The following is a 26108-nucleotide window of genomic DNA, read 5'->3' as shown; positions in this document are numbered from 1 at the left end:
TTAGCTGTGTATAGCTACAGCTCCACAAGCTTTCCTGATAACTAAGGAATTTAGGAATATAAAAAATATTAGATATCTGCAAAATGTTAGATGGATGTCCGTTTAGTGAAATAAAGTGCATTCGGAAAGTATTCAAATACCTTGACTTTTTCCACATTTTGTTACTTGACAGCCTTATTCTAAAATTGATTGAATACATGTTTTTCCTCATCAATCTACATACAATACCGCATAATGACAAAGCGAAAACAGGTTTTTAGAAATGTTAGCAATTTTATAAAACATTTAAAACAGAAATACCTTATTTACATAAGTATTCAGACCCTTTGCTATGAGACTTGAAATTGTGCGCAGGTGCATCCTGTTTCCATTATTCATCCTTGAGATGTTTCTACAACTTGATTGGTGTCCACCTGTGGTAAATGAAATTGATTGGATATGATTTGGAAAGGCACACACCTGTCTAAATAAGGTCCCACAGTTGACAGTGCATGTCAGAGCAAAAACCAAGCCATGAGGTCGAAGGTATTGTCCGTAGAGCTCCGAGACAGGATTGTGTCGAGGCACAGATCTGGGGAAGGGTATCAAAAAATGTCTGCAGCATTGAAGGTCCTCAAGAACACAGTGGCCTCCATCATTCTTAAATGGAAGAAGTTTGGAACCACCAAGACTCTTCCTAGAGCTGGCCGCAAGGCCAAACTGAGCAATCGGGGGAGAAGTGCCTTGGTCAGGGAGGTGACCAAGGATACAATGGTCACTCTGACAGAGCTCCAGAGTTCCTCTGTGGAGATGGGAGAACCTTCCAGAAGGACAACCATCTCTGCATCACTCCACCAATCAGGCCTTTATGGTAGAGTGGCCAGACGGAAGCCACTCCTCAGTAAAAGGCACATGACAGCCTGCTTGGAACTGGCCAAAAGGCACCTAAAGGATTCTCAGACCATGAGAAACAAGATTCTCTAGTCTGATGAAACCCAGATTGAACTCTTTGGCCTGAATGCCAAGTGTCACGTCTGGAGGAAACCTGGCATCATCCCTACGGTGAAGCATGGTGGTGGCAGCATCATGCTGTGGGGAGGTTTTTCAGCGGCAGGTACTGGGAGACTAGTCAGGATTGAGGGAAAGATGAACAGAGAGATCCTTGATGAAAACCTGCTCCAGAGCGCTCAGGACCTCAGACTGGGGCGAAGGTTCACCTTCCAACAGGACAACGCAGGAGTGGCTTCGGGACAAGTCGCTGAATGTCCTTGAGTGGTCCAGCCAGTGCCCGGACTTGAACCTGATCGAACATCTCTGGAGAGACCTGAAAATAGCTGTGCAGCGATGCTCCCCTTCCAACCTGACAGAGCTTGAGAGGATCTGCAGAGAAGAATGGGAGAAACTCCCCAAATACATGTGTGCCAAGCTTGTAGCACCATACCGAAGAAGACTCGAGGCTCTAATCGCTGACAAAGGTGCTTCCGCAAAGTACTCAGTAAAGGGTCTGAATACTTATGTAAATGTGATAAAAAAATAAAAAAATAAAAAATTGTCAAACATTTCTAAAAACTTGTTTTTGCTTTGTCATTACGGGGTATTGTGTGCAGATTGATGGGGGGGGGGACAATTTTATCAATTTTAGAATAAGACTGAATACTTTCCGAGGACACTATGTCTTTTCTCTTTTTCAGGATATCAGTTCAGTCTACCAGATCTTTGCTGATGAGGTCCTTGGGTCGGGCCAGTTTGGGATTGTGTATGGAGGTAAGTCAGACTGACTCTACAGTATTTCTGTTGGCTTCATGTACATGGTGAAGTGGAGATGAAATTCAGCCCCGATGAAGGCTAAAGGGCCGAAATGGTTTGGTTTTACTTTCACCAATAACAAAGCACTTTTATCAACTTCCACTGTCCTCCAAGAGTTCAGTTTGCTCCTCATTTCATGCACCTTGGTTGGAGAGCGAGGTAGAGGAAGTGTTCCCTTCCGTTTGGCTTCATGTACATCCATCCATCCACGTTTCCTCTCTTTATAGTTTCAATCACTGGGAGGGGAAGACTACTTCTTTTTCTTTCTATGTTATGCAAATCAACTTTTATTAGTAGAATTCCTTTCTCTGTCTGTTCTATAGTTCGAGACAAAGGTGAAATACAGACAGTTCATTTGCTACAGTCTGCAGCAAGTAGCCTGTGATTTATCTTGTTCATTCTCATGTGTAGGTAAACACAGAAAGACTGGGAGAGACGTGGCCATCAAAATCATCGACAAGATGAGGTTCCCTACCAAGCAGGAGAGCCAGCTGAGGAACGAGGTGGCCATTCTCCAGGTAGATAAGACAGAGAAGCCTGGCTCTTTTACAGCCAGTCTAGACCCTGATAGCCTGGGAATCTAAAGTAGCTACGTTTCACTATTGTTTCACTTCACAACAGTAGTGAAACATAGAGATTCGGTTTTGTGGTCTCATGCTAGATCTGTGAAAGACTGTTGTGAAGAAATGTTTGACTTTTTCAGATTTCAGAGTGAGCCTGTGGACCCTGGTACATACACATCATATCCACTATGTGGAGTGGGGTGTTAGTTGATGAAAACAAATCCTGTAGTAAATCATGTTTTATATAAATTGATATATATATATATATATATATATACACACTACCATTCAAAAGTTTGGGGTCACTTAGAAATGTCCTTGTTTCTGAAATATATATATATTTTTTGTCCATTAAAAAACATCAAATTGATCAGAAAGACAGTGTAGACATTGTTAATGTTGTGAATGACTATTGGAAACTGGAAACTGCTGATTTTTTATGGAATATCTACATAGGTGTACAGAGGCCCATTATCAGCAACCATCACTCCTGTGTTCCAATGGCATGTTGTGCTAGCTAATCCAAGTCTATCATTTTAAAAGGCTAATTGATCATTAGAAAACCCTTTTGCAATTATGTTAGCACAGCTGAAAACTGTTGTGCTGATTAAAGAAGCAATACAACTGGCCTTCTTTAGACTAGTTGAGTGTCTGGAGCGTCAGCATTTGTGGGTTCGATTACAGGCTCAAAATGGCCAGAAACAAAGAACTTTCTTCTGAAACTCGTCAGACTATTCTTGTTCTGAGAAATTAAGGCAATTCCAAGCGAGAAATTGCCAAGAAACTGAAGATCTCGTACAATGCTGTGAACCCTAGAGCTCTATCAAACATTAAGGACACCTTCTTAATATTGAGTTGCACTCCCCTTTTTGCCCTCAGAACAGCCTCAATTTGTCGGGGAATAGACTCTACACAGTGTCGAAAGCGTTGGTGGACCATTCTTGATACACATGAAAAACCCAGCAGCGTTGCAGTTCTTGACACAAACCGGTGCTCCTTAACACCTACTACCATACCCCGTTCAAAGGCACTGAAATCTTTTGTCTTGCCAATTCACCCTCTGAATGGCACACGTACACAATCCATGTCTCAATTGTCTCAAGGCTTAAAGATCATCCTTTAACCGGTCTCCTCCCCTTCATCTACAATGATTGAAGTGGTGACATCAATAAGGGATCATAGTTTTCACCTGGATTCACTTGGTCAGTCTATGTTATGGAAAGAGCAGGTGTTCCTAATGTTTTCTGCACTCAGTGTGTGTGTATATATATATATATATATATATATATATAAAAAAAATGTAATTACTGTGTGCGTGCATCACTTTGCTCATCATTGAGGTCATCTGTCACCCAGCCCATAGTGTATTTATCTCTCAGGTCTTCTCCCTCTAATTGCACATCAGGGATAAATGATCTTTTAAACATATTTAATTTAATCCCTGTCTCCCTGCCTGTCAGAACCTTCACCATCCTGGCATCGTCAACCTGGAGTGCATGTTCGAGACCCCCGAGAGGGTCTTTGTTGTCATGGAGAAGCTCCATGGAGACATGCTGGAGATGATCCTGTCCAGTGAGAAGAGCAAGCTCCCTGAGCGTCTCACCAAGTTCCTGGTCACACAGGTCACTACTCAGTACTATCTGTGATCTACCTCGTAATGACCAACATGGTAACACTTTGCATACAGTGTTTTTGTTACTTTATAATTGTTCCTGTAAGTACAATGTAATAACTATTGTAATTAATCATTATTACACTGTATCTATAACAGTTACCCAAATCCTTACCCTAGGCCATTGGTTCTCAACCAGGGGTACAAGGACGCCTGGGGGTACTTGGCCAATCAACAGAGGGTACTTGGCCAATCAACAGGGGGTACTTGGCCAATCAACAGGGGGTACTTGGCCAATCAACAGGGGGTACTTAAGAAGACTCATGAGACCATAGGTCTACTGTTAAAATGCACATGAAGGGGTACTTCAGGGTTACTCTAGGCAGAGCAAAATTCAGTTGGTGGAACCACTGCCCTAGGAGTGCCTTTTAGAGGTAGTTACACAATTACAGCCCAGCCAGTGTACAGCCACTGTAATGACAAGTACCATAGCTCAGCCAGAAGTAAGTCACCCCATGTGCTTCCTGACCCACAGATCCTAGTGGCTCTGAGGCATCTCCATTTTAAGAACATCGTCCACTGTGACCTGAAGCCTGAGAATGTGCTGCTGGCCTCCGCGGAGCCCTTCCCTCAGGTGAGTGCATGAGCTGTCCACCACAACATAACGCAATGCAATACTGATTCTGTTACTATGTTCTATTTACGTAAATCTGTGGTCCACCACAACAAGCTAACTGAAGTTCTGACTCATTATGCTATTGCTTTATTTAACCAGGTTGTTATTGTAAAAGAGAATTTGTTATCAATCACTTATAATTACTTTGCTAACTAAATAATAGAAAATGGAAGTTACCTATAAGGAATGACAGCTCAGTGATGGCCCTGGTTCCAACGTGTGTTCCTAAAGGTGAAGCTATGTGACTTTGGCTTCGCTCGCATCATTGGCGAGAAGTCGTTCAGGCGCTCTGTGGTCGGCACACCCGCCTACCTGGCACCCGAGGTCCTACGCAGTAAAGGTTACAACCGTTCCCTGGACATGTGGTCGGTAGGTGTGATCGTTTACGTCAGCCTCAGTGGGACCTTCCCCTTCAATGAGGACGAGGACATCAACGACCAGATCCAGAACGCTGCCTTCATGTACCCTTCCAACCCCTGGAAGGACATCTCTGGAGAGGGTAAGAGAAGTGCATGCACCCCAAATGGCACCCTATATTTTGATCAGGGCCCATATGTATAGTAGGGAATAGGGTGCCATTTGGGATGTAGCCTGTGTGGGTCGACCAGTAGACCATCTATCTACCTATCTCCCGAGTGGTGCAGCGGTATAAGGCACTGCATCTCAGTGCAAGAGGTGTCACTACAGTCCCTGGTTTGAATCCAAGCTGTATCACATCCGGCCGTGATTGGGAGTCCCATAGGGTGGCGCATAATTGGCCCAGTGTTGTCCGGGTTTGGCCGGGGTAGGCCGTCATTGTAAATCAGAATTAGTTCTTAACTGACTTGTCTAGTAAAATACATATAACATTTGCTGTGGTTTTAACAGGTGGTCTTCACCTCTCAGGGTGTGTCCTCTTTCAATCTCCCACCTCAGGAAAAAGAGGCCTACTGCTCATCTCTTTAAAATGTCTTTGGACCTTTGAGACTGAGAACAGCAGAATAGTTTTGTAGTCCTAATTGACTCAACCTAGAGGTAGCCATGCATTTCATTCTAGTCTGGAGTGGCCAGAGTAGAGGGAGATTGTGCTGGATGGAAATGTAGATATCACTTGTTTCTGATGTCAATGTTGTCCATGTTGGTCCATCCATACCCACAGCCACAGACCTGATCAACAACCTCCTCCAGGTGAAGATGAGGAAGCGTTACAGTGTGGACAAGTCTCTCAGTCACCCCTGGCTTCAGGTAACGCACCTGCACAGTGACTACTTTGTCACACTACGTTCATCACATCATTAAATGCAACACATGTCTATGATGTTCAGTTCACTCTGCTATGGAAATAGAACTTACTCCATCTAAGGATGTATGAAAGTCCTCCTGTACTTCTCCTTGCAGTTTATTAATGACAATACACTCCCCCTACACTTCCCTTCCCTCCTCCAGGACTATCAGACGTGGCTGGACCTGCGGGAGTTTGAGACACGCAGAGGGGAGCGCTACATCACCCACGAGAGCGACGACGCCCGCTGGGAGGAGCACGCTGACGAGCAGAGTCTGCATTATCCCAAGCACTTCATCATGGCGCCCAACCTGGACGACATGGAGGAGGACCCCTAGTGGCTGGGAGGACTGCCTGCAGGCTGCACGTTTCAGGAGGAGTTCACAGGGCATCCTGGGACTCGGAGACCCATGGCTGGTGCTTGGGTCCCTGGAACCTGCTACTGCTGGCTGAGACTGTAAGATTAAACAGGGGGAGATGCATGTACCCTATATGTATTTGCATAAAGGTGTCATTGTGCATTACCACATGGAACAGGCAGGAGGCGCTGCAACGGACAGGCAGCTGTGTGGTGGTACAGTAGCATGACATGGGAACACATTCGTGGTGTTGTGAGGAAAGGCGTGACGATCGAGTATCTTCAGGTTGTTTGGTTTTCATCACATTCCAGAGACCTTAGGTATGTGGATTCTCTCTCCACTGACTGTGTTCTCTACAAGCCATAATATACAGCCTTCATATTCAACTCTGGACCTAGATGCCATTTCCACTGCATTTTTTCATTCTTCCCCTCTAATCAGGGACTGATTTAGACCTGGGACACCAGGTGGGTGCAATTCATTATCAGGTAGAACAGTGAACCAGCAGGCTCTGGACCTCGTAGGGTTAGAGTTGAATACCCTGATATACAGTCTGTCTCATGAGCCTGAAAGATGAACCCTAAGTGGTTGGTTAGTTGGGGAATCCCTCAGCTACAGTAATAAACATTTGCACTGCCATTCAACCCAGAAAAATGGCTACAATAAAAGATGGTTTGGACCAAATCCAAGAGACATTTCAGCTTTTCAGCTTCTATAGCATATTTTTCTAATGTTGTTAGTTTATCATGTGTATTTGAAATCTCACGACTACATTGAATTGTAAATTTACCATGTGCTATTTTTTGAAAACATTTATTTCCAATGGTTTCATGTAAGGCTGTTGAACTCGAAAACATACAAAATATGCTAATGTTTTGAATATATATTGAATATATTTAGCTTATTTGATGGGATGTTTTTGCACTATTTGTTAATGCCTGTAATCTCTGGCTCCATTATTGGATGCTTTGAATGAAGTTGTGAACCAATCAGCAGCTGCTACACACGGTCTTAACCCCCCCCCCCCCCCCCTTAGAAAAAGCCTGAGAAAAAGAATCCTGCAAAAATGATACCGGTCTAACCAAAGCCTGAGAAATCTTCCCATAGAAATAATTACATTTTCTATGATTCTACCTTTATTTTTATATGGAATTCTGGATGTTAATTGAATGGAGTAGAGTGCTAAGTGTCACAAAAACATTGATAGGACCAAGCCTAGGGAATTTTAGATGTTCATTCTATGCTCTCAGCCATAGCTTACAAATGTTTTTTTTTTCTTTCAATGAAGTAAAGATAGTTGAGAAAAAAAAAATGGTTCAAGAACTGATGTGACCTTCTCAGAGCTCTGCCTTATTTATTTTCCTTCTCATTTCATTACATGTGTGGTATTGTGTTTTTACGGATGATTGACTGGATCCTCAATGCCAGAACTGCTGCTGTACCCCGGTGAGGGAGCTGCAAGGCCAAGCAGTCCGGCAGATTCACAAAGGATTTATCCCAAATGGCACCCTATTCCCTATATAGAGCACTACTTCTGACCAAAGCTGTGGTCAAAACCCGTGCACTATATAGGGAATAGGGTGCCATTTGGGATGCTGTCAAAGTCTGATCAGTGACAAAGCATGGTAGGATAAAAAGACAGCAACAGATAAATGGACTGAGTACTCTGTAATATGTCAAACAAGCCAGCATGTAATATGTCAAACAAGCCAACAGTGGATAAGTGGACTGAGTACTCTGTACTATGTCAAACAAGCCAACAGTGGATAAGTGGACTGAGTACTCTGTACTATGTCAAACAAGCCAACAGTGGATAAGTGGACTGAGTACTCTGTACTATGTCAAACAAGCCAACAGTGGATAAGTGGACTGAGTACTCTGTACTATGTCAAACAAGCCAACAGTGGATAAGTGGACTGAGTACTCTATACTATGTCAAACAAGCCAACAGTGGATAAGTGGACTGAGTACTCTGTACTATGTCAAACAAGCCAACAGTGGATAAGTGGACTGAGTACTCTGTACTATGTCAAACAAGCCAACAGCAGGCACGTCATGGGCACGTCCGTTTGAATGATGACCGTACAGCTTGTCCATGCTAATAGCGGTTGATGACATACGAAGACATTCTAAATAAAATAACACGTTTGACACCACTGGAACCAAGTGCAGTCATATGCAAGATACTAACCCAGTTACATATTCATGACAATACAGAATACAATGAATGCATTCATTTCATTTATAGTATCAGATGACTGAAATGTTGTGTGCAGGGACAAAACTTATGATTGTTGTTTTATGAAAACACCAAATGGCTCAATTGAAACTCCAATATGTTGTCTTCACACTCCCTATTTTGGTATTAGTCTATTTTCAGTCTCAACCCCCCCCCCCCCCCCCCTTTGGATTGTGAAACAATGTTGTGGTATGATGTTTGCCATACTGTATGTTCAGTACAAAGCACACGTAGAAGGGTGATGACTTAAACCTGAGATGAATTTAGCCTGTGTTGCCACTGGATTGGCAGATGTCAATGTTTTCTATATTTCAATATTCACATATCTAATAATAAATAAATGCCTCGGACAGTACCGAAGAGAATTTACTACTTATTTCATATCTAATAATAAATAAATGCCTCGGACAGTACCGAAGAGAATTGACTACTTATTTCATTTGCAGCTTGTGTCCCCTTGGTCTTATTTATCAGGTTATAGCGGTGTTCCAGACAAAGGAACATATTCTACCTTTATGTAAGAGAACTCATGGAAACTACAGCGAATCGTTATCTGCGTAAGATAGGCCATACAACATAACACACAAATGCATCCTATTTTAGTGACATTTTGAAAACGAGCAAGTATTCTTGATCATTTAATTGGTCGAGGGACTGAGGGAACTATGGGACGTCTGCATCCCTAATGGGACCCTATTCCCTATGTAGTGCACGACTTTTGATCATGGCCCTACATAGGGAATAGGGTACCATTTGGGAGACAACCAACAGAGTCAGAAGAACTGGGGTAAAGAGCTCTCTTTATGTCTCTAATCTGTGTAGTTAAATCCAACTGTCACAGTGCCAGTGTAGCCTGCCACATTTCATTGTGCAATAGGTTAGATGAACAGAGCCGTTTGTGGCTGGGGAAGAAAAGAAATGGCTAACTACTGCTGTGTAACGATGGAACCTTATGTTAAGGCCTATAGATGGCCCCAGAAAACGCTTCCTACCGCTCTACAAGTTTGAGCAGGAAAACATTTCTGTTGCCTTTCTAAGAAATCTTCTAAGATTTCTTTCAAAATGTAAATATGCTGATACACTGGATTAATACCAGAATATTTTCAGTCTTAATCGTATGAAAATACTTAGCGCAGTATGTGGTTCCAAGACAAAGACATCGATAATATACACCGGAAAATGTTTTGTAATGACTTTTAATCATTCAGTCTTTAATATGATATGACTCATTAAGTCTTTAATATGATAGCTTCATGTTAGGGGCGCTCAGTTTTTTGGGCTGGTTATTATGGCTTCGGTAATCGGCCTGTGTAATAGTATCCTTTAATTGCTACTGGGGCAGTGAGGGAGAGCCTGTCAGAGCAAAGCACAGCATGCTGTGAGTGGCTGACTGTGTCCCAAATGACACCCTATGGCCTATGTAGTGCACAACTTTTGACCCGGGCCCATAGGGCTCTGTTCAAAAGTAGTGCACTATATAGGGAATAGGATGCCATTTGGGATGCATATACGCTATCTACTAACTCCACGTTCACCAGATTGCTTCAAGATGTGGAGACAGCCAGGCACCATGTGGCCAAGGGCCATTAATGGCGTCCTATAGCTTCAAACACTGTGACCTTGAGTGACGTTCTTCTGACTGATCAAAGTTACATTGTCTACCACTTGGAATTATATGTTGGTCTAATGAACATGTAGATGATAGAGAAAGATGGCAGCCACCATCTTCCCTCAGTGAGGCAAGGTGCATAATTCTTAGGATTTTATCAGCAGTTCAAAAAGTTAAACTTTTCAAACCAAACTCACACCACAGTCAGACCAAACCCTATTGCTTCCGAAGGTCTTGGTAGAGCATGGCGCTTGCAATGCCAGGTTTGTGGGTTCGATTCCCGAAGGGGCCAGTAAGAAAAAAAGTATGAAAATGTATGAACTTAAGTTGCTTTGGATAAGAACGTCAGCTAAATGACAAAAATGTAAATGTAGAATCAAGGTATAGTGCAACTTTTAAGTGAGTTGACACACAGCCTCCGCAGTGCAGAGGAACCCATGGTGAGTCTCTGTGTCTATTCTTTACGAAAGGCCAAGCTCACTGAAGCCAGCCACAGGCAGGGGCGCTGGGCCCTTCTTGGGCACTGGGGCCATCTTCTTCCCCCCCTTGGACTGCTCAGGCTCGGGCCTGGTGAGGCGACTGTGGTTGAGCATGGTGAAGAACTGGAACCTCTCGCCCATCTTCAGGGGGTTGGTCAGCATGTCATAGCCCTGGATCAACTGGGCCCTTGTGGACGGGTCTGCACAGTTCCTCAGCAGCACCTGAAGACACAACATTGCAATTAGACAAAGATAATTGAGTGGAGGGCAAAGTAAAAGTAAAATCCCAAGTTATCTTGAAAGCCCCGATTGGCAGTTGAAAACCATGAGCGTCCACTTAACTTAATGCTTTGACAGAAAGTGATACAAGCGGATTGTTGTGATTGTTTATATAGTGGTCACCTAGGGCCCCATGTATAAAGAAGTGGAAGAGGGAAGTGTGCACACAGTGTTCCTACTCACCTGTAAGCGTGTATCGATTCCCATGTTTTTCAGGAAGTCTTTCTGAGAGACAGGGCCCATGCAGGCCACCGTAGCTCCAGCCATCCTCCTCAGGTAACTGTAGTCCACGTCAGCAGTCAGGTCAGCAGAGCCGGGCGAGGCTAGGACATCATGGAGCTTATGACCTTTAAAACCCTGGGGGTGGGGGACAGGTGGTGTTCTGGTGTTATGACACAAATGGTAGACATGACTACTACTAGCTACTACAGTTTATTATCTGTGTATCGTTACATTTTCATTTGATTTAAATCATTAGTTAAAAAATTACATTCATCTGAAATAATTCCCTTTTTTTATACCAAATCAGGTCTCTCCTCTCATGAGCAACGATTGATAACATCTTCATCTAGTTACATAAATGTGAGCCTGCCTGAAACCTTTCTGCCTTGTTAACAGATGGAATTCTGTGATTCCCTGTCTTTTGAAGGAGGGGGTCGCTTGCTTGAACCTCTCCCCCCCTTTTCATCACACACATGAGTGAGTCCCAGAGTCAGGGAGCCAGGCAGGGAGAGCCCACCCCTCTTAATAGGAGCCAGATGGGGCTGGGTTAGGGTGTAGCCCCAGGAACAGGACTGGAGGGCAGATGACCCTGATTTCCGTGTGCCACCAGCAAAGGGCAAGAGAGGCATGTCGGCTTCCTGCATCTGTTTCCTTGTAGCTGAGGCTCACTTGGCTAATCACTTTACCATACACACAGACCGTATTAAAACCTGCTGATAAACGGGCCACGTTGGAGACATGATGACACTCACTCTGAACGTGTCCGTCTTGGTCCCGTCGTGCCCGTAGTCAGCAATCAGTGCAGCACCCCCATCCTCGGCAATCCGATTGGCTAGGAGCTGGACGATGACCCCTCCCTCCGGGCAGACCTCCACGTGCCGCCTCTTTTCATCTGCCTAGGAGGTGAGGGGTTTCAGAACAAAAACAAGAGCGGCTCTGCTTACCTGTCTGGGTGAAGCAGGGGCCTGAGCACACGCATCAGCAATCATATATGACTTTGCTTCCAATTCATCGCCACTTAGCAGCACTGGCTCTAAGCCCCAAGGCATCACAAAACCAGGAGGGGATAGCTTTGGTGGGTTAGGATAGGTCCCAAATGGCACCCTATTCCCTATATAGTTCACTACTTTTGATCAGAGCCCCAATGGGCCTGGTCAAAAGTAGTGCACTATAAAGGGAATAGGGTGCGATTTGGGAAATACTCTTAGACTATCAGGGAACACATGTTGGGACATCTATGGGGGAAAAAAGAAACTAAAGTGGAGTATTAAAACCTATAGGCTTGTCTACTTGTAACTGAAAACCCCATTAGACCACAGAGATGGCAGAGCAACAGATAAGATTATGTAGGGCTTTTAACTGGCGAGCGCAGAGAGAACAGCGTTAAGGTTAAACTCTACTACAGTATGTGGGACCTGGGATACACAGACAGTCAGGCAGGGGCAGCAGCCATTAGCCAGGATTTAAAACCAGTAAGGGGGTTTCACCCAAGTTCACTCATGATGTAAGGCTTTGGCAGGCTGTTCAAAGCCCCTGCACTCTTCCAGTGAGGCCAGATCAAATAGGTTGGTACTGTATATACTGCAGAAACACTGGTAATAAAAACCAGATGCTATACAGACGTTCAGACTTTTAAGGAAAAAGGAGTTTGTCGGGCAATTTGACTGTGTTTGTGTCAATGTAGGCTTTAGCAAAGAGATAACTGTTTTCAATCTAGGAGACATCCATTCACATTGAACATCAGCGATAGCTACATTTTGATGAATCCGATAAAATGCTTACAATCATTTTTATTTGAATCTTTCAACTGATACATACATACAAACTAAACGTGATAAGATTTTTTTCTTTGTTTTTAAAGATGGTCTGAGTTAAGCATCAACACGCAGCACTCACCTGTATGAGTTGAGTAGAGGCCAGAGTGGGAGCTGGCACTATGACAAGCCTCAGCTTGCCTGGCTCATCTGGGTCAATATCCACCATCACCTCCCTCCAGCCCTTCTCTGTTCCCTGGGCCCACATCACAATCAATGCACAACACAATGCAATGGATCAAATGGTAATTACAATACATTTTTCTCAATTCTTTGTGATCTGCTATCAAGATCTATATGTATAATCAAAACAGCTGGTGAAGTAAATGTACCTGGAATTTGTGGATGGGTAAGGCATCAAAGAACTCATGAGCGAGGTAGATGCTGAAACCTGTTTGAAAAAAAAAGACATTAAATAGGACTAATAGTAGATAGAATAAAAACTGTACCAGAGGCAAAGAATAAGTTAGAGGAAAAACAAACAAAAAAATGGAGGAACTTATTCAAGAAAGACCAAGTGTAACATATTATAAAAATAAAGCAAACTGGATGGAACATGGGGAAAAATGCACCAAAAATATTTTTTGAATCTTCAACATAAAAATGCTACCAAAAATAATTTACTGAAACTTGTGACAAATGATGGAGTCACCCATGATTCAAAAGATGTTTTGAAAGAGGAAGCACAGTATTTTAAGCACATGTTTTCATTTCAGTCTCCTCCATCTTCACTAACCGATGTTAACTGTAAGGATTTCTTTCCTATTAATAATGTAAAATTAACATCTGTACAGAAAGACTCATGTGAATGCCAAATTACAGAGGAGGAACTTCTTAATGCAATTAAAGCCTTTAAGTCTGGGGAAAACTCCAGGGCTGGATGGCATATGAGTGGAGGTATACCAAATCTTTTTTGATATATCAGAGGACCGTTGTTAGCATGTTTTAACCACTCCTACAGAAATGGTAGATTATCAGATACTCAACAAGAAGGTGTTTTCATTATTACTGAAACAGGATCCAAGTGGTAAATAAAAATAACCGGTCCATTTAAAAAATTGGAGGCCCTTTACACTTTAGTGTGGTAATGCAACATTTCTAGCAAAATGCATAGCGCATAGAATTAAAAAGGTATTGTCAAATATTTTTAATCCTAATCAAACAGGTCTTTTACATGGACGATACATTGGAGATAATATAAGACAAGTACTGGAAACAATAGAATACTATGAAATATCTGGGAAACCAGGCCTGGTATTCATAGCTGACTTTGAAAAGGCTTTTGATAAAGTACGACTGGAATTTATATCTAAATGCCTGGAATATTTCTCTTATATCTCTTATAAAATAGGTTAGAATTATGTATAGTAACCCTAGGCGTAAAATAGTAAAGAACAGCTACTTCTCTGAAAGTATTAGACTGTCAAGATGAGTAAAACAAGGTTGTCCACTATCGGCATATCTACCTATTATGGCCATCGAAATGTTAGCTATTAAAATCAGATCCAACAATCTCAAGGGGTTAGAAATCAAGGGCTTAAAAACAAAAGGTGTCATTGTACGCTGATTCATGCTTTCTTTTAAATCCATTATTTGGATCCCTCCATAGCCTCATAGAGGATCTAGATACTTTTCCTAACCTCTCTGGATTACAACCAAATTATGATAAGTGTCACGACTTCCACTGAAATTGTGATTTTCCATTTGTTTTGTCTTTGTTTTCTACACACCTGGTTTCTATTCCCCAATTACATGTTCATTATTTAACCCTCTGTTTCCCCCATGTTTGTGTTTGTATATAATGTTCAGGTCGTTACTTGTTGTCTGGTATTGTTTGCCGGGTTCGTTATTACGCCGTTATTTACGAGTGACCGGTAATTTCATGCACCTTTAGTATTTGTTTTATACTGGTGCTGTTCGTGGAATAAATTACCTTGTACACTCATCTCTGTTCTCCTGCGCCTGATTCCATGCACCAGTTACCCACAGCCAGACAATAAGTGTACTATATTATGTATTGGCTCACAAAAAAAAAAATAGTACTTTTATATTACCGTGTAGTTTACCAATAAAATGGTCTGTCGGTGATGTGGACATAATCGGTAAACATATCCCAAAAGAAAGAAATTATCTTACTACAATACATTTTAATAGAATATAATATTTTGCTACCATGGAAAGGAAAATACCTGTCTATTTGTGGAAAAATCCCCCTGATTAACTCTTAAGTCATATCCCAGTTTACTAATTTACTTATGGTTTTGCCTACACCTAGTGACCTGTTTTCTAAATTATATGAGCAAAAGATATATTTTATTTGTAACGGCAAGCCAGACAAATTTAAAATGGGCCTATTTATATAATGAATATGAATTCGGAGGACAGAAATTATTAAATATTAAAGCATTAGACATTTTACTAGTTGTCAGTCATACAAGTTATATTTCAATCCAAACTGCTTCTCTAGCAGGTTCAAGAATGGCCTTTTCCCTTTATTCAGATTACAACCTCTCACTTTCAGTTATTTGAAAATGAAATAATCTCCAAAATATCGCTATTTTTAAAACAAGCCATAGAAAATTGGTTGCAATTTTAGTTTAATCCACCAGAAAAGATAAAACAAATATTACAACAAATATTGCGGTTAAACTCAAATACATGAATTGATTTAAAAAAATATATATTTCCCCCCCCCAAAATAAATAAACAGGTATAATCTTTGTAAAGGATATAAATAGGACTGGTGGAGTTATGTCAAATCTAACAAAAATACAGTTGAAGTCGGAAGTTTACATACACCTTAGCCAAATACATTTAAACTCCGTTTTTCACAATTCCTGACATTTAATCCTAGTAAAAATTCCCTGTCTTACGTCAGTTAGGATCACCACTTTATTTTAAGAATGTGAAATGCCAGAATAATAGTAGAGAGAAAGATTTATTTCAGCTTTTATTTCTTTCATCACATTCCCAGTGGGTCAGAAGTTTACATACAGCCAATTAGTATTTGGTAGCATTGCCTTTAAATTGTTTAACTTGGGTCAGACGTTTCGGGTAGCCTTCCACAAGCTTCCGCAATAAGTTTGGAGAATTTTGGCCCATTCCTCCTGACAGAGGTGGTGTAACTGAGTCAGGTTTGTAGGCCTCCTTGCTCCCACATGCTTTTTCAGTTCTCCCCACAAATGTTCTATAGGATTGAAGTCAGGGCTTTGTGATGGCCACTCCATTACCTTGACGTTGAACCAGACTTGGAGGATGAAGGATGAACCAGACTTGTGGAGGTCTACAATTTTTTTTCTGAGGTCTTGGCTGATTTCTTTTGATTTTCCCATGATGTCAAGCAAAGAGGCACTGAGTTTGAAGGTAGGCCTTGAAATACATCCACAGGTACACCTAGAATTGACTCAAATGATGTCAATTAGCCTATCAGAAGCTTCTAAAGCCATGACATCATTTTCTGGAATTTTCCAAGCTGTTTAAAGGCACCATCAACTTAGTGTATGCAAACTTCTGACCCACTGGAATTGTGATACAGTGAATTAAAAGTGAAATAATCTGTTTGTAAACAATTGTTGGAAAAATTACTTGTGTCATGCACAAAGTAGATGTCCTAACCGACTTGCCAAAACTATAGTTTGTTAACAAGAAATTTGTGGAGTGGTTGAAAAACGAGTTTTAATGACTCCAAGATAAGTGTATATAAACTTCCGACTTCAACTGTATATGGAAATGTCTGCTCTACCCAAAATTACAACCAACTAATTGCAGCATTACTGCAAAAATGGAAAAGGCAAGTAGAAGGGGGGAAAAAGTAAGGAACTTGTCTGTTGGCCCTGCATTGAAGACCAAAATTGGTTAAAGAAATTTGTAATAAATAAACAAGTACACCAGTTTAATTTAAGGACCAAAGAAATTGACAGCTGTGCCATATAAATTGCAAAATAGTTGGGAAGAGATTTCCGATGTACCAATTCCATGGCACATTGTTTATGAACTGATATGCAAAACAATGCGGAATTCAAAACTCATAATTTTTCTACTTAAATTATTATTCAGAATTATTGCAACCATTAGAATGTTATATATTGTGGGGATACAACCATCCCAGTTCTGCAGATTTTCTTGCGAAGAGCCAAAATCATTAGATCATTTGTTTAACTTGGACACTATAGAGTGTCCATATGTAGCTTGTTATTGGTTGCAGGTCTAGGAATGGCTGAAGAAGTGGCGCTAACTCTGCAGATAGCACTACTGGGTGATTTAAAAAGTCATAGTCAATTGATCAATAATAAAATAATACTTTTAGCAAAAAAGTTTATAATTTACAATCTGTAGAAACTATGAGAATAGAAAGGTTCTGAACGTTTGTGAAACATCACAGCACATTGGAAAAATATATAGCAAATAGAAATAAAAAAAACTGGATGGTGTTCAGAGATTGATGGGAGGGGTTGAGTGGAGCTGAAGGGTGGGATTAAAAACAACAAGATGTCAAATCTGCTGTGTCCGTAAAATGTATATGGGTTCAGGAACTTGTGTGAAACAGCACAGTTAAAAATATATGGCAAAGTAGAAATCATACTGGATGGGATTCGGAGATGGTAGCTGAAGGATGGGATTAAAAACCAACAAAAGATAACTGTTGCATTGTTTCCGTAAAATGTATATAGTATGTATAAACTGGAAGTAGAAGCCTCAGTGTTGTTGTCCATTAGTTTACTCCAATTAGGAGAGGGGTGGTAGGGTTAGAGAAAATAATAAAGGAAAATATATATTTTTAAATATACGGAGTAACAGTCAAAAGTTTGGACACACCTACTCATTCAAGGGTTTTTTTTTTTTTTTTTTACTATTTCGTACATTGTAGAATAATAGTGAAGACATCCAAACTATGAAATAACACATATGGAATCATGTAGTAACCAAACAAGTGTTAAACAAAACAAAATATTTGAGATTTGAGATTCTTAAAAGTAGCCACCCTTTGCCTTGATGACAGCTTTGCATACTCTTGGCATTCTCTCAACCAGCTTCATGAGGTAGTCACCTGGAATGCATTTAAATTAACAGGTGTGCCTTGTTAAGTTAGTTTGTGGAACTTCTTTCCTTCTTAATGCTTTGAGCCAATCAGTTGTGTTGTGACATGGTAGGGGTGGTATACAGAAGATAGCCCTATTTGGTAAAATACCAAGTCCACATTATGGCAAGAACAGCTCAAATATGCAAAGAGAAATGACAGTCCATTACTTTAAGACATGAAGGTCAGTCAATGCGGAAAATCTCAAGAACTTTGAAAGTTTCTTCAAGTGCATAGAATTACAAAAATATATATGGGGGATTGGAAATGATACAGAGAATTACATTGATGGAATCTACAATCTATCTGCACTATTAAAGCTAATCTACCCCCTTAAACAAATTCTAGATTATTACCTCTGGGGACATCATCCAGGTTGCGGTACCAGGAGATGGGGAGGCCTGTGGTGGTGGTCCCCTGGCGGTACACAGGCTCATCCTCGCTGGCCGACACCTGGCTTTGGTCTCCTGTTAGACACTGGGCCTGGACCTGGCTCAGCTTAGGACTCACCTCCACCAGGTGCACTGAGACTGCAGCCCCACCCAGGGCCCCACGCAGCTGACTGAAAACCTGAACAACACAGACACAGAGAGACAGACAAACAGAGAGAGACAAACAGACAGGGTGTAGTTTAGTTCATTAGATGCTGGATTCTGAGTCACTGGTCTGAGTTTAAATGTCCTGATAAAACCCATCCATGATGAGGTTCAGGACAGGTTGTGACTGTCCAAAATCACAAAAAATGTTTTGATGAAACATTTTTAAAATTCAATATATAGCAGGCAAAATGTGGAAATGGCTCCCTCCACTGATCATAGATTGAACTGACATGTATACTGTGTACACATGCAACATTTTTGCCATTTACTAAGATTTAGCATCACTGGACATACATACTCTGAGAATGTCATTGGCTAAGGAGCCTCTTCCTGGTCCAAACTCCACTAACTGGAAGCGACTGGGCTTCCCTGCTCCCATCCACTCACTCAAACACCAGATCCCCAGCAACTACAGGCAGAGAAGGGAGGAGCTCAAACCATTATCGTTACTCAGGGCATTGGAACAACATCAAGAGACTAGAACATTAAGAGACTGTTGATTGTGTATATGCATACCTATCTACTACACAACAATACATACATGTATTAAAATGTTGTTCTGGATAAATGCTTACCTCCCCAAAGATCTGACTAATTTCTGGTGATGTGATGAAATCTCCATCTGGCCCAAGCATATCATTCTGCACATAATAGCCCTGGAACATGAAATAGACCACTTCATCTCTGAAGCAAACATTTCTATAGAGTAAAAGCATAATCTGACGGGTTTCTTTACTACAGTTGAAGTCGGAAGTTTACATACACCTTAGCCAAATACATTTAAACTCAGTTTTTCACAATTACTGACATTTAATCATAGTAAAAGTTCCCTGTCTTAGGTCAGCTAGGATCACCACTTTATTTTAAGAATGTGAAATGTGAGAATAATAGTAGAGAAAATGATATATTTCAGCTTTTATTTCTTTCATCAAATTCCCACTGGGTCAGAAGTTTACATACAGCCAATTAGTATTTGGTAGCGTTGCCTTTAAATTGATTAACTTGGGTCAAACGTTTCGGGTAGCCTTCCACAAGGTTCCCACAATAAGTTGGGTGAATGTTGGCCCATTCCTCCTGACAGAGCTGGTGTAACTGAATCAGGTTTGTAGACCTCCTTGCTCACACATGCCTTTTCAGTTCTGCCCACACATTTTCTACAGGATTGAGGTCAGGGCTTTGTGATGGCCACTCCAATACCTTGACTTTGTTGTCCTTAAGCCATTTTGCCACAACTTTGGAAGTATGCTTGGGGTCATTGTTCATTTGGAAGACCCATTTGCGACCAAGCTTTAACTTCCTGACTGATGTCTTGAGATGTTGCTTCAATATATACACATAATTTTCCTCCTCATGATGCCATCGATTTTGTGAAGTGCACCAGTCCCTCCTGCAGCAAAGCACCCGCACAACATGATGCTGCCACCCCCGTGCTTCATAGTTGGGCTGGTGTTCTTCGGCTTGCAAGCTTCCCCCTTTTCCCTCCAAACATAACGATGGTCATTATGGCAAACAGTTCTATTTTTGTTTCATCAAACTAGAGGACATTTCTCCAAAAAGTACGATCTTTGTCCCCATGTGCAGTTGCAAACCGTAGTCTGGCTTTTTTATGGCGGTTTTGGAGCAGTGGCTTCTTCCTTGCTGAGCGGCCTTTCAGGTTATGTCGATATAGGACTTGTTTTACTGTGGATATAGATACTTTTGAACCTGTTTCCTCCAGCATCTTCACAAGGTCCTTTGCTGTTGTTCTGGGATTGATTTGCACTTTTCACACCAAAGTACGTTCATCTCTAGGAGACAGAATGCCTCTCCTTCCTGAGCGGTATGACAGCTGTGTGGTCCCATGGTGTTTATATTTGCGTACTATTGTTTGTACAGATGAACGTGGTACCTTCAGGCGTTTGGAAATTGCTCCCAAGGATGAACCAGACTTGTGGAGTTCTGCAAAAAAGAGGCATTGGCTGATTTCCCATGATGTCAAGCAAAGAGGCACTGAGTTTGAAGGTAGGCCTTGAAATACATTCACAGTTACACCTCCAATTGACTCAAATTATGTAAATTAGTCTATCAGAAGCTTCTAAAGCCATGACATCATTTTCTGGAATTTTCCAAGCTGTTTAAAGGCACAGTCAACTTAGTGTATGTAAACTTCTGACCCACTAGAATTGTGATAGATTATTTCACTTATAATTCACTTTGTGTGTAAACAATTGTTGGAAAAATTACTTGTGTCACGCACATAGTAAATGTCCTAACCGACTTGCCAAAACTATAATTTGTTAACAAATGTGTGGAGTGGTTGAAAAACGAGTTTTAATGAATCCAACCTAAGTGTATGTAAACTTCCGACTTCACCTGTATGTGTGTGTGTAACTAGTAGTTACCATGACTGGGTTGGTAAGAACCTCTCTCATGTACTCTGCCACTGAGATAGGACCTGTGGCTTTGATCTTGGAAGTTAGGTGTCCGAGCATCGAGTTTCCTGGCATTGGTTTCTCTGCTGAACCGCTTGAGAAACTTTGTCTCTGTGCCACGCTCCATGATCTAACTATAGAGTAGAAGACGTAAACAATAGAGCATATTAAATATCATTCGCTTAACTATCTGACGGCCAGACATAGATAAAATAAAGAAATTGCCCTTACCAAATAATGGTGGTGGACAAGGGCAGACAAGGACTCTGCTTAATCTCTGCAGTGCTCGAACAGTCCTCATTGAGACAGCAAGCTAGCTACAATAGTCAAACAATTCCCTACTGTAACTGTACTTCGCCAGAAATTGTCATCAAGTCTGACTTTCACAGCAGGTGCTCGTGTTATGAAGTTAGCTAGCTATCTAACGTAGATCGATAGCTGCACATGTAGCATGAGAGAGGCAACTAAAAGCACAATCTCGAGGATCAGCTAAAGTGAACTCGTTTCATAAATACAATAACATGTCAAACTCTAGTTCATCTTTATATGACTGACTTAGGCAGATAATGTATTAATTACTCAAAGAACTCATTGGACATCTACAACAAGCTAGGTACCTACATTTGTGTGCAATTACATCCGCCTTCTTACGGCAACAACAATTATGATTGGACAATTAATTAGTCATGTGGTTGTAACAAAGCTTTTGATTGGATCATATTGACTTGTGAACTTTAGTGCAAACTGTCCTCTTCGATACATACAAATCCAAATAAAAACCGGACATTTCTTACGAATATAAGTGTGCCCTTTTAGAATAAAATAGCTAATATTGTTCTGTAGTTTTACTGAGTATAGACATCACAAAGATTTTCTTTCAACAGACAGTAGTAAGGCAGTTACCGTACATTGTTCTTCCAGGTCCTGTCGTTTTTCTACATGCTGCTGTCAGCATGGCTCCGAAAGCAAAAGAACGTAAGGCAGTAGCCAAAACAAATTATGTTAATATGAAGGACGAGTTTGAAAATGACAACGATGCAGGAGATGATGATGAAGAAAAAAATAATGGTGATGGTCCTCAACCGGACGACGAATTTAATTTGGACGAGGTTTTGCGCTTGGGTGGAACCCGAGTAAGTATCTGAGGCTAGCAGGCCAACTAACGTTACCAAATGAACCTCCTGCTAACCTTCGCAGTTAACCACAACTGCGACTTCTAAATCAAATCACATTTGGTTGGTCACATACACATGGTTAGCAGATGTTATTGCGAGTGTAGCGAAATGCTTATGCTTCTAAATCCGACAGTGCAGTAGTATCTAAAAGCTAATATCTAACAAATTCCACAACAAAACGTAATACACACAATCTAGTAAAGGTATGGGATGAGAATTTATAACAATACAATAAGGATGTGCAGTGACAGAGCAGCTAAGATGCAATAGATAGTAAAGAATAGATAGTGAAGGATACAGTATACATTATATACATATGAGATGAGTAATGTGAGATATGTAAACATTCTTAAAGTGGCATTATTAAAGTGTACTAGTGTTCCATTTATTAAAGTGGCCAATGACATCAAGTAGTGGCTTGGGTGGTTATTGTCCTTGATTATCTTTTTTGCCTTCCTGTCACATCGGGTGTTGTAGGTGTCCCTGGAGGGCAGGTAGTTTGCCCCCGGTGATGCGTTGCGCAGACCTCTACCCTCTGGAGAGCCCTGCGATTGTGGGCAGTGCAGTTGTCGTACCAGGCGGTGAAACAGCCCGACAGGATGCTCTCAATTGTGCACCTGTAAAAGTTAGTGAGGGTTTTCGGTGACAAGCCAAATTTTTTCCGCCTCCTGAGGTTGAAGAGGCGCTGTTGCACCTTCTTCACCCCACTCTGTGTGCGTGGACCATTTCAGTTTGTCGGTGATATGTACACCGAGGAACCTAAAACTTTCCAACTTCTCCACTGCGGTCCCATGGATGTGGATAGGGGGGTGCTCCCTCTGCTGTTTCCTGAAGTCCACAATCGTCTCTTTTGTTTTGCTGACATTGAGTGAGAGGTTATTTTCCTGACACCACACTCCAAGGGCCCTCACCTCCTCCCTGTAGGCCGTCTCGCCGTTGTTGGTAATCAAGCCTACTACTATTGTGTCATCTGCAAACTTGATGATTGAGTTGGAGGTGTGCATGGCCACGCAGTCGTGGGTGAACAGGGAGTATAGGAGAGGGCTGAGAACGCACCCTTGTGGGGCCCCGGTGTTGAGGATCAGCGGAGTGAAGATGTTGTTTCTTACCTTCACCACCTGGGGGCGGCCTGTCAGGAAGTCCAGGACCCAGTTGCACAGGGCGGGGTCGAGACCCAGGGTCTCAAACTTAATGATGATTTTGGAGGGTACTATGGTGTTCTATGTAGACACATGGCTTTTGCTCCAAACGTTAGCTACTTAACCACAGACAGAAGAGATTAGTTATAAATATCTTTGACGTTACTAAATTATAGGTGCTAGCAAGTAGCTAGCTAGTTGTACTTAGTCATGTTCACAGCCAAGTCATGGCTGTAAAATCACCTGTTTCCTCATGGCTTTTTTCTTGTCCTGATGTAGACTGACTTTGTTCTGCTTGCCGGCATCAACGACGAGAACGAGCTAATCGATGGTGGAAAGAAAGGAGCCATAGATTACCTGGCACCTGGCGAGTTGGAGACATTCATCGCCAAGTTAAGCATCCGCTCATACAAAGAACAGATACAACAGATTCTCCAAGATGAGCCTACAGAGGAAGAGAAGGCCGAGTCCAGCCAAAAGGAAAGCAAACAGGCTGATGCCAAGAAAGTTAAGTCGGATGAACAGAAACCCAAGCCAGAGCATAAAGGCAAGGACCTGCCTGGCACATCTACAGTGGAGACGAAGAAAAATAAAGAGACAGCAAAAACCAGTGTCCCAGCCACTGCAAAGAAAGCTAAACTAAATGCCAACGCGTTTGAGTTTCAGCTGAGGCAGCTGCTGCTGATCAAACCAGGTGGCAAGTGGTTTGACCTGGAGTACACTGCAGAAGGTACCTCTGACCCACAGGATGAGTCTCTGGTCTCCCAGTACAAAGCCCTGGCTATCAAGCTATTTGAGGCTGAGACTGGGCTCTACAAGAGCAAGAAGAACATGCAGAAGGGGGCCAACTCAGCCTGGATGAAGAATGTGGTCTCTGCAGGGACGCTGGCTGACAGGATGGCAGCCATGACGGTTCTGATCCAGGATGCCCCAGTACAGAGCATCGAGCACGTGGAGAACTTGGTCTCCATGGTGAAGAAGAAGGGCAGCCGCAGACAGGGTCTGATGGCTCTGGTAACCCTCAGAGAGCTCTTCATGTCCAACCTGCTGAGAACCGCAAGCTCAAGACCTTCGCCCAGCATCCTTTTGACAAGCTGGAGCAGAAGGCGAGCGGGAATAAAGGTGCGCACGACCGCCGCCTCATTCTGTGGTACTTTGAGCACCTTCTGAAGCACCATGTGGCCGAGTTCGTGGTGGCCCTGGACGAGCTGGCTCACGACACGGTGGCGTCCACCAAGGCCAAGTCTCTGTCCACGGCCCACAAGCTGCTGCTCAACCGGCCCGAGCAGGAGAGGGCCCTGCTCATCCAGGTGGTCAACAAGCTGGGAGACCCAGAGTACAAGACTGCAGCCAAGGCCTCCTACCTGCTGGAGACTCTGCTGAACAAGCATCCCAACATGAAGGCGGTGGTGTGCAGCGAGGTGGAGCGCCTCATGTTCAGGCCCAACATCAACCTGAAGGCCCAGTACTATGCTGAAGGCCCAGTAGTGTGCTTCCTCAACCAGGTGCTGCTGAGCCACGACGAGCTGGCCAGCAAACTCATATCCATCTGCTTCTCCTTCTTCCGAGCATGCATCAAGAAGAAGGACGTGGAGTCCAAGATGCTGAGCGCCCTGCTGTCGGGCGTGAACAGGGCCTATCCCTATGCCAAGGCCGGGGACGAGAAGGTGAACAGCTGGACACGCTGTTTAAAGTAGTTCACCTGACCCAGTTCAACACGGCCGTCCAGGCTCTCATGCTGCTCTTCCAGGTGATGGATTCTCAGCAGATCGTCTCCGACCGCTACTATGTGGCTCTCTACAGGTGAACTGGACTGGTTGACGGCTATATGTTGCTCCCTTGTTTCTACAGTTGTCTAATTTCTCCCCTGACTTATAATCATGCTTTGGTTGTTACTCCTGCCTATTCAGTAGTGACCTTTCCCCCTCTTCATGCATACTCGTTCTTCTGTTACCAGGTGGGAAGAATATGGAGAATATATATGACCCGTTACACAGAAACCCCCTGTTCTGTGCGGCTGACCTCACCACCTTATGGGAGCTTCAAAGGGTGAGCCTCACGACAATATTAGATGCATCCCCCGAATGGCACCCTTTTCCATATATAGTGCACTACTTTTAACCAGGGCCCCTAAGGCTCTGGTCAAAAGTAGTGCACTATGTAAGGAATAGGGTGCCATTTGGGATGCGATAAAGGTGTTATGGGCTTGCTTAAAATGGTACTGATACTTGTCGTTTCTATTCTTCTTACACACATCTTTCCCCCTCAGCTCTCCGCACATTTCCACCGCTCAGTGTCACTGTTTGCCAAAACAATCTTACAGGTAAGATGAATTTGTTTTTTTGTTTATTTGCATTGAAAAACTTTGCTTATTACCAAAACATTTATACAAAGAAGTTGCTAGTATAACAATGGGCCCGGGTGGATGTCAGGGTTGCCTGTATAACAATGTGCCCGGGTGGGTGTCAGGGCTGCCTGTATAACAATGGGCCCGGGTGGGTATCAGGGCTGCCTGTATAACAATGGGCCCGGGTGGGTATCAGGGCTGCCTGTATAACAATGGGCCCGGGTGGGTGTCAGGGCTAGCCCTCATACTACCGCTTGAGTCTCTCCGTGTTCATTCATCCTTTTCTCCCTGCATCATGTCCTCAGGGAGAGTTCATCAACTACACAGGAGACCCTCTCCAGGACTTAACTCTCAGCAAGTTCTTGGATCGCTTCGTCTTCAGGAATCCCAAACAACTGAAGGGCAAACGTAATACATCCAACATGATCATATACCTTTCTATCAGTACATAATGTGTGTTCC

The 26108-nt window shown here is 42.5% G+C and overlaps 2 protein-coding genes and 1 pseudogene across 3 annotated transcripts in view; 2 read left to right on the top strand and 1 right to left on the bottom strand.

The window, feature by feature from the left end:
* The window catches only part of LOC115174962 (serine/threonine-protein kinase D3), a 77111-nt gene extending 68263 nt beyond the window's left edge, over nt 1–8848 (top strand). For both annotated transcript variants that reach the window (XM_029734039.1, XM_029734038.1), the window contains exons 13-19: nt 1671–1743; nt 2197–2303; nt 3809–3970; nt 4496–4594; nt 4868–5135; nt 5775–5860; nt 6062–8848. In XM_029734039.1, coding sequence (XP_029589899.1) covers nt 1671–1743; nt 2197–2303; nt 3809–3970; nt 4496–4594; nt 4868–5135; nt 5775–5860; nt 6062–6235 — 969 coding nt within the window. In that variant the 3' untranslated portion in view covers nt 6236–8848. The remainder of the gene's footprint in view (nt 1–1670; nt 1744–2196; nt 2304–3808; nt 3971–4495; nt 4595–4867; nt 5136–5774; nt 5861–6061) is intronic.
* An 827-nt stretch (nt 8849–9675) lies between these two features.
* On the bottom strand, nt 9676–21607 carry LOC115174965 (protein arginine methyltransferase NDUFAF7, mitochondrial). Its single transcript, XM_029734040.1, has 10 exons — nt 21217–21607; nt 20956–21119; nt 19150–19230; nt 18873–18983; nt 18332–18545; nt 13231–13289; nt 12981–13094; nt 11837–11980; nt 11046–11219; nt 9676–10805 (listed from the first exon to the last, which is right to left on the bottom strand). Exons 1-10 carry the CDS (start codon nt 21284–21286, stop codon nt 10566–10568), a joined length of 1371 nt encoding a protein of 456 aa, XP_029589900.1. The 5' UTR covers nt 21287–21607; the 3' UTR covers nt 9676–10565.
* A 121-nt stretch (nt 21608–21728) lies between these two features.
* On the top strand, nt 21729–25248 carry LOC115174964 (CCAAT/enhancer-binding protein zeta-like; annotated as a pseudogene).
* The last annotated feature ends 860 nt before the right edge of the window (nt 25249–26108 follow it).

The sequence above is a fragment of the Salmo trutta genome, chromosome 35, assembly GCF_901001165.1.
Source record: "Salmo trutta chromosome 35, fSalTru1.1, whole genome shotgun sequence".
Lineage (NCBI taxonomy): Eukaryota > Metazoa > Chordata > Actinopteri > Salmoniformes > Salmonidae > Salmo > Salmo trutta.
The sequence above is the reverse complement of the archived record's forward strand: the minus strand, read 5'-3'. Positions and strand labels throughout refer to the sequence as shown.

Coding starts and splice junctions, on each gene's coding strand:
- LOC115174965 (XM_029734040.1), bottom strand. CDS start 21,286: ATGAGGACTGTTCGAGCACTGCAGAGATTAAGCAGAGTCCTTGTCTGC. Junction 13,290..18,331: donor CCTGGATGATGTCCCCAGAG/GTAATAATCTAG, acceptor TTTTTCAAACAG/GTTTCAGCATCTACCTCGCT. Junction 11,981..12,980: donor CCTCTACTCAACTCATACAG/GTGAGTGCTGCG, acceptor CTCACCTCCTAG/GCAGATGAAAAGAGGCGGCA.